At 34.2% G+C, this 13,308-nt stretch overlaps 1 protein-coding gene across 1 annotated transcript in view; it reads right to left on the reverse strand.

The window, feature by feature from the left end:
* The window catches only part of TLL1 (tolloid like 1), a 210,150-nt gene that overhangs the window by 112,864 nt on the left and 83,978 nt on the right, over nucleotides 1-13,308 (reverse strand). The window contains exons 2-5 of the mRNA XM_035022757.1: nucleotides 11,530-11,637; nucleotides 9,313-9,393; nucleotides 7,430-7,582; nucleotides 6,788-6,905 (exon numbers count right to left, since the gene is read on the reverse strand). Coding sequence (XP_034878648.1) covers nucleotides 6,788-6,905; nucleotides 7,430-7,582; nucleotides 9,313-9,393; nucleotides 11,530-11,637 — 460 coding nt within the window. The remainder of the gene's footprint in view (nucleotides 1-6,787; nucleotides 6,906-7,429; nucleotides 7,583-9,312; nucleotides 9,394-11,529; nucleotides 11,638-13,308) is intronic.

A 13,308-nucleotide genomic window follows, 5' to 3' on the forward strand; every position in this document is an offset into this window, starting at 1 on the left:
TATAGCTCTTGATTTTTTTTATTTCTAATTTGTGTGCTGCTTTTAAAACTTGGCCACTATAAGATCTATCTGTCCTCTCAAGAAAAACTTTCACCATCTATAGGAGGCCACACCTCTCCCTATGCCATAGATAGTAATCAGGTAACCTAAAACCTGCTATTCCTTACTTTTGCCTCAGACTGGAGGACCAAAGCACCTTTAGATTTTGCCTGTTGGATGATCTATCATGACATCCACAAAGATGTCCTCCCCATAGCAGTCTTTTCTCAACATTGAGATAATTTAAAAATTTAAAGTCATATTATGACTCTTCTCTACCCAATATTCTCCAGTGGTTCTATGGCACATTGTGTCAATGTTCAAAAATATTCATTACCCCTCACTGGAAGATAATCATACTTCCTTACTCCACTGATGTTGAGTTCGGTCATGTGACTTGCTCTGGATAATGTCATGTGAGCACGAACTCTTTGTATAATTTCTGGAGAGAATCTTTAATAGTCAATATGTTTGGAAATATTGTCTCTGTTTCATCTGCCACAAATGCAAAGTTCTAAGAAAGGTTCCTCCATCAGACTGAATACTAAAGTGGTAACTCTGGAGAGAGACACAGCCAACCAGTGATGGACAGGCAGTACAAACAAACAAGGAATGAATGTTTGTTACTTGAAGACACTGGGATTGAAGGGTCATGTATTAAATGAATCATGTCAGCTTACTAATACAAGCTTTCTCTTTTACTCAGGAAAATCTGCAGTACTTACAAATAATTGTAAGATCCCACATGATCTTCACACAAATGTCTTACCATCCAGTCCCATCTCTTACTACTGTCCCTGCAACTCACTCCTCCTGAGCCATGCAGTGTCCTGGCTGTGCCTTCAGCATACAGACATGTTCTTGCCTTAAAGCCTTTTTCCTGGCTATTTCTTCTGTCGGGACCTCTGTTCTCCCACATAGCATATGGCTCATTTCATCTTCTTTTTCAAGTTTTTGTGCAAATGCCTTTCTATCCCATTTATATTGCTTTCCTTTTTGTCCTAGAACTTAGAGTCTATTAATACATTTTATATTTCATTGATTTTCATGTTTTTTTCTGACTCCCCATCCTAGAATGTAAGCTGTTTGTGGGCAGACAACTTACACGTTTTGTATACAGATATCTCTAGCCCCTAAAATATAGTCAGGCCCATAGTACAGCTCAGCAGATACAGAGAACAGATTGGAAGTTGCAAGCACTTGGGGTGAGAGGTGGGAGGGTGGGCCAAGTGAGTGAAGGGGGTCAAAATGTACAAACTTCCAGCTATAAGATAAATAAGTCCTGGGGATATAATGTACAGCATGGTGACTAAAGTTAATAATACTGTATCATATACTTGAAAATTGCTAAGAGAGCAGATCTAAAAGTTCTCATCACAAGAAAATAAAAGTGTTGCAACTATGTGGGGTGATGCCTGTTAACTAAATTTATTGTGGGAATCATTTCATAAAGTATGCATATATCAACTCATCACAGTATACACCTTAAAGGAATACAGTGTTCTATGTCACTTATATTGTAATAAAACTGGAAACAGATCATTTTTGAAATAAATAAATTAATAAATATTTGTTGAAAGAACAGATCTCATAAGTGCAGGAGAGAGCTAAGACTTTGGTGGTTAGCAGGGACCATTCAAAGCAATGGTGAAGATGCTTATGGCCAGGGATTAAAAATGCTCTTCCCTGAGATACCTCCCTCCACCTGGCTCTCCACTTTTTCCATTGGTGTGATTCTACAAATTATCTAATAATCCAACAAGTCATTTTTTTCTGCTTAAATTAATTAGCCTCCATTGTTTGCAAGCAAGAATCCTAGCTAGCACACCTCCTCTGCCTAACTATAATCTTCTTGCAGAGAAAAACACCTCACATTCAATTTTATAGTCCCAAAAATTAGTATAGTAAGTGGCACAAAATGAAAACTCAATAGGTAAGGATGAATAAGTGACTGTTGCCATAATCTGAATAGCCAAACTGACCAAATTTAAACACAATTTAAAACACAAAATCTAGAAAATAGCTAAATAAGTTAACCCTAAGTTTATTTGTTTGGTTAGTTGTTTTTAAGGAATCATTAAAAATTAGCAGATAGGAAAAAAGTAAGATTGTTCAAGAAACTATCTAGTAGGGGATAGAGGATATTCATGCATTAAAGACCTAAATATGAGACCTAAAACCACAAAAATCCTAGAGGAGAACATAGGTAGTAAACTCTTTGACATTGGCTATAGCAACTTTTTTCTAGACAGGTCTCCTAAGGCAAAGGAAACAAAAGCAAAAATGAACTATTGGGACTACAACAAAATAAAAAGGATTTGCACAACAAAGGAAACAGTCAACAAAACTAAAAGGCAACTTACTGAATGGAGAAGATATTTGCAAATGACATATCTGATAAAGGGCTACTATCCAAAATATGTAAGAACTTATAAAACTCAACACCAAAAAGAGCAAAGAATCCAATTAAAAAATGGGCAGAAGACATGAACATTTATCCAAAGAAGACATTCATATACCCAACAGACACATGAAAAGATTTCATCATCACTCACCATCAGAAAAATGCAAATCAAAACGACAATGAGATATCACCTCACACCCATCAGAATGGCTAAAATCAACAACACAAGAAACAAGAAGTGTTGGAGAGGATGTGGAGAAAAAGTAATCCTCATGCACTCTTGGTGGGAATGCAAACCGGTGCAGCCACTCTGGAAAACAGTATGGAGGTTCCTCAAGAAGTTAAAAATAGAACTACCCTCCAATGTAGCAATTGTACTACTTATTTACCCAAAGAATACAATATCACTAAATCAAAGGGATACACGCACCTCTGTGTTTACAAAAGCATTATTTACAATACAATAGCCAAGATATGGAAGCAGCCAAGTGTCCATCGACCGATGAATGGATAAACAAGAGGTGGTATATATACACAATGGAATACTATTCAGCTATAAAAAAGAATGAAATCTTGTTATTTGCAATGACATGGATGGAGCTAGCGAGTATCATGCTAAGTGAAGTAAGTCAATCAGAGAAAGACAAATACTATATGATTTCACTCACATGTGGAATTTAAGTAAAATAAATGAGCAAAGGGATAAAGAGAAAGAGAGAGATAAACCAAGCAACAGACTCTTAACTATAGTAAACACACTGATGGTTACCAGAGGGAAAGAGGGTAAGGATTGGGCTAAGCAGGTGATGGGGATTAAGGAGGCCACTGGTCGTGATGAGCACCAGGTGATGTATAGAATTGTTTAATCACTATAATTGTACACCTGAAACTAATGTAACAGTGTAAAAAAAATAAAGTTACACTTTAAAAAAGAGAATATTCAGCAATATAAAGTTGCATAGTAGACAAAGGTAATAAATTCAGCTATATAAATTTCTGACTTACAAAGAAATAAATGAAACAAGTTTTTATAAAGTGATCTTACATTTTGCTGATAATAATCATCTTGTGAAATAAATGTCACTGATGACAATAAATATTCGTTGAAAAAATATTTATAGTTAAGTTCAAACTTTTTGCCAACAGAGGGAAAGGACACAATACCAAAATCCAATAGGAGTGTTATGCATTTGACTTGAGATAGATCTCACTGCAGTAGCCCTCAGTGTTTTGTGTAACACCAGATGCCAAACTTTTTAATAATTTTGATTAATTTTTATGAGATACAAATGCAGTATTATCAAAGAAAAAAATCACCATAATGATAAAATAACTGTTTCATGAAATTATGGCCAATAATGGTAATTCCAAATGAAATTTAGAAGTCACAAAATGGTTAGAACGATTAGCAAGCCAATGACCAATTCCTATAAAATGTATCATCCTTCCTATCATTGAAAATACAGTATAAGGAAACAATACAAAACAAATCACCAAATGCAACACTACTACTATAACAGTCACAATTACATGTATATATAAATACCCAAAAGTTTGATTTCAGGAGTGCAACTACAGATTTAAGGATTTGAGGGCAAGTCACAACTTCAGTTTCCATTTCTCTAAAATCATTAAAGTCGTCGTTACGTACATGCTCTTCAATACCTCTAAATTCTTCCATTCTTTCCTTCTAGAATTATATACGATGTGCTTTAGCTGATGTGTAAATTGTCAATATTTTCTTGATCACCTATCTATAAAGCAGCGCGCTGGGTGCCCCGAGGAATGAAGAGATAAGCAACCTGTCATCCCAGATGAAGGCAGACACGTGCACCAATGGTGGCAATGTAACTAGTACAGCTGAAGGTGAAGCAAAGTCGCACTGAGGGCAGCTCAGAAATGGGCGAGGAAGAAATATGTGAACGATTTCCACTGATGAAAATGGAAGCAAAGGCATTTCAAGGAAGCAGAAAAACACAAGCAAACACATGAAGAAAGAATAGAGAAGGGGGAAAAATAGTTTAGCAGGATAAAACAAGTAAAATGAAAAACTTTGAAAAAAGCCAAATTAATGAAAGAAAATGAGTATAAATACGAGTTTGCTACAAACAGAAATTTATTGATAAGATAATGAATGCCAGTGTTTTGTTTGTATTTGCTTCAGAAAATTGAAGGGTGGTAAAGATAAAGGAAAGATATATTGATCTGAATACATTATGTGTTTAGAAATATGTAAGCTGACCTATATCCATTCCTATTAGATAGCCAGAAGGAAGGAAGAGTTGGACCTTTTAAATATTAAATAGATATTAAGAACTAGGAGGCATTTCAAATGTAACCAAAACTTGTGAAGATAAAATTTAGTAATTTGGAAGAAAACATTACTTGAATAAGTCAAAACTAAAAAATTATGGCATTATCCAAAACTATATAGAAAGGTAATAATGTAGGGGCGCCTGGGTGGCTCAGTCGTTAAGCATCTGCCTTCGGCTCAGGTCATGATCCCAGGGTCCTGGGATCGAGCCCTGCATCAGGCTCCCTGCTTGGCGGGAAGCCTGCTTCTCCCTCTCCCACTCCCCCTGCTTGTGTTCCCTCTCTCGCTGTCTCTCTCTCCATCAAATAAATAAATAAAATCTTAAAAAAAAAAAGAAAGGTAATAATGTATACTTTTTCTTAATGTCACTCAGATAGGGTCAAAAGTAAAATCCATTACTTTTTAAGTGAGGTTAAATCTTCTAGGAATATGTGATAGAACAAAGCCAGATGACACAATCCTCCCCCAATACCCAGTGACATATATATTTTCTCCCCCAAAAATATATGTGATGGGGCAAGAACTCTTTCCTCCAAATGAATGAAGCATTTATTTTTACTTCCCTATATAAACTATACTAGAGGGTATTCAAATAGTTTGAGCTGATTAGAGAAAATTCCTCTTTGTAGAGGAGTCCAGCTAATAAATGTAGAAGGACTAAAAGGAAAGAACAACATTAGCAAATCACTATTTTGCAATGATGGGAACTTTTACAATGGAGGGACTGGGCCGTCACCCCTGGAATCCACTGATCAACAGCAGCATCGCTGAAGTGCTAGGTCCCAGCACATGTGCCTCCTGAGGGGATGCGATGTCAAGGAGACAGCAAACCCTACCGAGTATTCTTCCCGAGCAAGCAAAGTTCTATCTGAGTTTAATCAAATATTTAAATGTAATTTCCAACTAACTAGAGATAGAGGAGAGAGAAGTTTGAGACCTTTCACAGTAAAAAGGCTTTAACTATACAGTGTTGCTTGGAGAACTGCTATTACTGTAACTTGGCTAGATTATGGGATGTGGTGGCAGAAGAGGCTGCACATGGAAGTTGTGGTAAGTTCATGGCATTCTTTAAATGTTATATCAAGGAATTTGGACTTTATTCTCAGGCTAACATTTCCCAAAATGTGTTCCGGGATACTGATGTATGTTCTTCACTCTTAAAAGAGTGACATGGATGTTCCGTTTTTTAAGTAAGTTTAAAAAACACTGTATTCTACATTCTCTTTGATGGGTTGAATATTCATAATGTTCATTAGCACATTGCTGCAGAAATATCTACTGAAATTTAACACAGCATTTCACAACTTACGGAACAGTTGTTTTTTTTGTTGTTGTTGTTGTTTGTTACATTTTTTTATTACTGTGTTATGTTAATCACCATGCAATTACATCATTAGTTTCTGATGTAGTGTTCCATGATTCATTGTTTGCATATAACACCCAGTGCTCCAGAACAGTTGTTTTGGAGAATATTTGTTATCATCCCGTAAGAAGCCAATCTAGAAAGCAGCACTCTACGAGGAAGCACTGAAGAATCAACAAAAAGGGGTGGTGTCTTGCTCTGACTGGTATTCTTTAAAGATAATTCTAGTGGTAGTAAATTGATGAGGGAAGACAGTCAAGCATTTGGAATAGGTCAGGTGTGACATGACAAAGACATGAATGGATTGAGGCAATGACATGGGATGGAGGTAGAAATCAAAAGATACAGTGAATATCAATGGAATCTTACTGCATAGATTTTAGAGGGAGCTCAAGAGAATCACCAGACGATATTATTGACGGTGGCGATACCATTATTATAGTTGCAACATGAGGAGAAGTAGTTGACGTGGTGGCGAAATACACTTGAGGTAGATGTACAAAGGTCTATGATCAAAGACTGTATTTATTCAAAATATATTTTCTTATGTAAAATTCACACTTTCTCATGGGCAAAATGCTAAGCAAATATTAAGAAATGAATCCTACCTCTGGATTTTCTTTTTCCTCTTCTACACTTACTTAAGTCATTCCCTGGTTCTACTTACCCACAAGGTCTATACGTGAATACAATGTAACTCTCTTCATCACTTCTTTCAATAAAAGTCACACATGTGTGCTTTTCCCAGTGCCTCATGGCCTGCTTGAACATGGCTCGCTGACTGCCTAGAAAAATGGCAGGATGTTAATAAAACCAAGTGTCTGCCTTAGGGAGCAGTGCTACATGCTGGCTCCTCCATCCTGAGTCTGACTAGGCAGTTCGGATGACATCACTCTCGTCAGCCAACAAATACTAGCCTAGAGCACCACAAGTGATCACTCTTAAGAATGGTCACTCACCTTATAATCAGAAGGTTCAAGTTCACTATCTCTACAAATATGTGTGTGTGTACAAGGCTCTAACAACGGGACATATGTTCTTCCTGTCAGTTGAAGAGAAATCAGCTTCCTGGATTGATGGGCACATTTGAAACTCAGTTTAAAAACCAGAACAGTACTTTAGTCTCTTAGAGCTCAAGACTAAAGATATTTTTCAATTTCAAAGACATTCTAAACCAACAACCAAGGTAAGTGAAGTATTTCTCATGTTTGATTTAATACTATATTCTATATATTAATACCCTGGAAAAATACACACTTAATCTATATAATATTTCTTTATAAAAATAAACACTCTGGGAATATCTTACCAGTGAAGTTGCCTCCTATAACATAAGGAATAACACCTCCAGGCCATATTCTTTCGGTTCTTGATGTAGCAGCTCTGGGAACTCGATTTTTCTCATTTTGCCCTGAGAATTTTAGAGGTACTTTTCCTTTAACTGTGCTGTTTTGCTCCAGGCCTGCAGTGACATTTAAAATACTCTGTGAAACAGAAGTCCTTGGTCAGGGAATCATTTCCTCTTAAAAGACTCAAGTTAAAATGTCTTATTTACATATTTGTGTAAATATGCCTGAAGTCAAAATGCATTAAAGAAAAATGTCATTTATATTACATACCTGAAAAAGTATTAAAATATTTAAGTACTTGATGTCAAAATACCATTTCTTAATGAGCAAATTTTAATGAATTCCCATACAGCCTACAGTGGATAGACGTCAGACAGTCTGGCAGGCCACAAAAAAATTGTTTTATGTGTTTTAATTTACTAGATCTCTGCCAATTCACCAGCAGATGATAAATAGACATTGTTTAAAAAGTCACAAGATATTCAAAACTCTTCTTAACTCTTGCTAAACCCTTCATTCTTTTAAAGCAAGATATTCCATAGTACATCCTAAAATTATGAAAATTACAGAGAGGATAAATGAAATAATGTTAAGGCAGATATGGTCTCAGCCTCCTGGGATGCTGGTATATCTCCATTCACATTTCCTCTGGATTCATATCCAGGTGATTTAGCACGATTTAGAGATCAATACATAACGTGAACAGGCCAACATAAAATGCAGCCTATTCCTAGAGCAGCTTTCATGTCTGTAGTCATTAATTTTCTTGGTGGCCTTTCAAAATATTTTTATTACTGTTTTTTGTTTTTCCTAAATTTGCATTATTGTTCATTCTTTTTTTTTTATTTTATTATGTTATGTTAATCACCATACATTACATCATTAGTTTTTGATGTAGTGTTCCATGATTCATTGTTTGCATATAACACCCGGGGCTCCATTCAATACGTGCCCTCTCTAATACCCATCACCAGACTAACCCATCCCCCCAGCCCCCTCCCCTCTAGAACTCTCAGTTTGTTTCTCAGAGTCCATAGTCTCTCATGTTTTATTATTCATTTTTATTCATCTATAACTGTTGATCCAAATATCCCACTCCTGGAATATACTTCAGAAACAACAAACATTGAATGCATGCCCCCATTCCCATGTCCCTAACAGGTTTATCTTTTAATACCCTGAGGCAAGGCATCTTTGCTTGGGAAAATTATTCCTTGAAAGTGAGTACTGTCAATTATTTAATTAATAATTCATCAATTTAAAAAATGTTAGGACACACTTTGAACAGAAAACTTTTTTAAAAACTCCATAATCTATAAATAGTGTTTAACAAATTCAATACTATAAGTATTAACTAATTATGAAACCAGAAAGCTGTTTTTCTATGTATATTTCTGGAAGGGTCAAAACATTTTCAATTAATTTTTTAATCTAACAAATCAGTTTGTCAATTTACTTTAAGTGGGTTTTATTTCAAAACAGTCATGACATTTTTTGATTTGATTAAAACTGATGTAGTTCCATGCTTGATAAAAACACCTTAGTGTGATACACACTGTACCAGAAATAAGTATCAACAATAATGCATTTTATACTAATGCATTTTATACTTAATGCATTTTATACTAAGGAGAAGCTGAAAATAAGTTAAAGAAACATTTCAATTGTCCCAAAATAAGTTCTAAAAAACTGACATTGAACATCAGCTAACAAAAATGAATAAAGGACTTTCTCAGCATATACCCTTTACATACTTCACATATTAATGGCAAACTGAACTGCTATTAGTATAATATTTACTGTACATTAAGTCAAGTGTCTGCAACTTTAAACATTGATATACCAGAGCCAATTCTTCTTATCCTGTCTATAAGCTGGTAGAGGGCCCCTCGTTTCTTTGACATACCATGGTCTCCAAATCCACCTTAAGAATAAAAGAAAATAGTTAAGCTAAACTCATTGCATTTTAAAGTTCTTCTAAATAAACCATACCAACAGGCTACATTGATTTCTCTTTGGACATCTTTTTTTTTATGTGGTCTAAGAACGTTAGAGTCATGAATATCCATAAATCTTAGAAAAGTGTAAACATTCTACAAACACAATTTTGGTAACTAAAAACAAGTGGGTGAGGTGATCCACAGAGCAATCTAAGTGACTTTATTTGGACATCATGGCAACTGAGTCATCTATCGATAATTTGGAACATTTTTCTTCACTGTGACTTTGACATCACATCGTGTTATATAGGATGACAGCAAGTTGTTCTGCCCTGTTGATTGCATTCCAGCTATTTCTCCAATGTAAACAGAATATTTTCAGAAGCCAAATCAGCAAAAGGAAATAAAAACATCAGAAGAGCAAATATATAGTACAAGTCTTGCTCCAAAGCTGTGATCAATTTTGAAATATTTTTAAAAGCATATCATATTTTAGAATATATTCAAATATAATTTGAAAATGAGTTTTAATAATTTATAAAAACCAGTAACACATAATTACAAAAACGTCACAACAATCCAAAAGGATGTTCAGCAGCAAAATACATTCTGTTATGCTATGTAATTGGCAAAATTTATAAAAATAGATGTAAAGAATTTTAGAGCTCAAAAGGTAGAAAAGGAGGTCAGGATGAGGAAATATATCCTTTTGCAGTTTTACCAACTGGAAAAAAAAAGAAAAGGCAGATTTCCTCTCATAAGTCAGAAACCAGAGCATCTGAGGAAAAACCAAGTCTGTGATTCTCATTCCAGGCCTTGAATAGAATGCTCTCCCAATTTTATCTCCTATTTTCCCTTCTTTTTGAATTTTCAATAGACAAATAACAAGAAGGCATCACTGAGCAAACAACCAATATAACTACTAATGATATCTGAACAAGTACAGATACATTCACACCATGAGAGTATGATTCATGAGTCTCTTTGGGCGAAGACAATGAAAGGGCTAGAAATCCATAAAGACAACAAACTGTGCTTGCACCTTGATCTATTTCTTTCCAATATCTTTTTTCCCCTTTGAAATTAATACCAAAACTTATCTACCTAGAGTAAAGCTAATAAAACCCCAAAACAATCACAAAAACCATTACCATATAAGCCTTCTAGAGCAAAAGATCAATTAAGTCCTTATAAGGCAAGTAAGTTAGAGTGCTTGTTCACTGACTAATAACGTGCCTGATTGTTTTCATTACATGGTCACATTTTTGCTGTGCTACTTGAGAAAAATTTTTGAAATTTTTTCATTGAACATTTTAGAAAGATGAGGTAATATTTAAGTGTATTCATTCCTAAGTAGCTATAAGAAAGAATGGCATTTATATGTTTGAAATCACAATTATGTAACAATTATACTTTATATTAGATAGGCCTGAAGCACATATAAATAGATTTAGAAGGTGAATTATGAGAAAAAAGAAATGTCTTAGTTAATATTAAGGTAATTATAAGGATAAGAGTAATTATAGAATTTTCAAAAAACAATGTTTCAAGACCACTAAAGGCAATAATACCTTTGAAAATTTAGCAATTTTTAAAAATTTGTATAGAAATTGAAATTACAAAAAATTCTGTGTAGGTAGTTCATTAACATAGAAAAAAGGAAATTGATAAAATAAGTGGTTATTTCACACATATTCTAAAAACAAACTGAAAATATACAAACTAAGTAAATACTTATGGGAAAGACTACACAGTTTGAAATAAGAAAACAAGAAATACAATTAATTTGATCTCCTCACTTGTAAGTCATATTAGTAGCTACTCCGCATGGGATTATTATGCACATTCAAAGAGTTACTATCTGCAAAACACTTAAACCAGGCTTGGTACCTGGTTTAAGTACTTGGTACCTTGGTACCAAACAAAATGTTTGTCAAACAAATTAATTAATAGAATTAAAAACTATGAACAAAATCTAAATTTCCAAATAGGCTCATTAATGTTTAGGCAATTAAAGTTGATCAGCAGGACATTAAAAGTGACCTAAAGAATACTTAGAGCATTTCAAGAGTATCTTTTCTCCAAAATGAACACAAATTCAATCAAATAATCAACCATACCTGTGGTATGTCCAAGTCCAAAGGGGTTCTGTGTAAGGTCAATTGTCCTATCAATTTGAAAGATACTTAAGTCTTCATCATCTAAGGCAATATCACCCCAAAACACAGCTAAAAAAGAAAAGTTCAATTAAAATGTAAAATATTAAAGAGCAAAGTCAATGCAAACAAAGCTAATTAGAAAAATATTGCTAAAAATATGGAAATGCAGTCCATATAGACAGATATTACAGAAAGTAATTATAACTGAATATAATATTGGACCTCTTATACTATAATATGAACCACTTGTAAAAGGGTATGACCTACATTTTCTTACTTTGATGTTTGACGGGAGGGGGTAAGTCATTTCTTTGAATGAAATGGTCACTGATTTATGGGGGGAATCTAGAGAAAGTGAATTTAGCAATCATGGCTATTTTGCAAATAAATGAAAATCTGCTAAGTGTGCTTGAATTTACAGTGGATGCCTGTGACCAGCAGCAGGTCTTCACTGCCAGGTAGAAGGAGACATAGTAGCAGCTAAATATTGTACTGTTCTAGCAACTTACTCATCACATTTTGATACACTTTCTCTAAAGATGGCATTGCCTCTGAGTTTCTGTAAAATGTATAAATAAATACCAAAAATAATATTTAAGTCAACATTTATTTAGTCAATGACCAGGTGCTACACCTTTGATCTTTAATGATAAATAAAACACTGTCCATATTTTCAGGAGCTTCAAAATCATTGCCCCAAATCCTCAAAACCCTCTGACTCTTTTACATCCAATCTTTTATGCTACCTAATAAAACAAAGCTCTATAAACCATTGTGGAAAGAAATGAGATAATTTCTTTAAAACCAGTATGTGAATTTTCTTTTAACATCAGAAATATATATTAACATAACAAAAAAATTTCCTTCCTTTTTATTTGAGTCCAAAACTAGACTAATCAATCTCTTAGTGCTGCCAAATATCAAAATACAGTAACTTTAGGAAACACAGCAAATTTAAGAGAGAGAATAAATTAATCATGAGATGGTAAAACACTGACAAATGCTTTGGGGATTCTGGTATAGCTGTTTCATGATACAGGTTTACAAATTTTCTTTTTCAAATTTTTCTTCAAATTTTTCTTTTGCAAAACCAAGAGAAGAGGAAAATACATTGAAATTTTAGGAAATGATGAAATCCATGCTTTTCAAATCACTGTCTTTTAGTAGATTTAAACCTTAATATTTAGGAATTTTAGCTTAAAGGTAGTTAATAAAATTAATTTATGAAATTTAGATTTCAATCCTGAAAGCTATACTTTAGGTTTTGGTCAAAAGTTTATTATGTAAAATTATTTACCCTGTTTAGTTCCCTCATACAAAATGACATGAGATAAGAAGGTTATATTTATGTGTAAATCTAGAAAGGAAAGAGATAGAAATTAGTTCAAGGTAGGTTATCAGTTCACCATACGGAAAAATATTCATTAAAATTAGAATTCTTTCATCAACTCCTCTCTTCCGCCCTACTGTCAATGAAATGGCAGTCTGTAGAACCAGAGAGATGCTTACTATTTTTTACTGTCCTAGAGACAAAGTAATGAAAGGTCTGTAGAACAGTTTACAGCACTGGGTAAGAGGCTGGTCTTGATGCCTGACATTGAAGCCAGATTCTAATCAGCTTCATACACCTCTAGCAGACACCGCTGATGCTCCACTACCCCTAAAGACAGACATCTCAAGAAATAGATGGCCTGCCTTAGTAAAAAAAATTTGCACTTTATATAAAAGGCTTGTTGGTTT

The sequence above is a fragment of the Mirounga leonina genome, unplaced genomic scaffold, assembly GCF_011800145.1.
Source record: "Mirounga leonina isolate KUSES-001 unplaced genomic scaffold, KU_Mleo_1.0 Mir_176, whole genome shotgun sequence".
NCBI lineage: Eukaryota > Metazoa > Chordata > Mammalia > Carnivora > Phocidae > Mirounga > Mirounga leonina.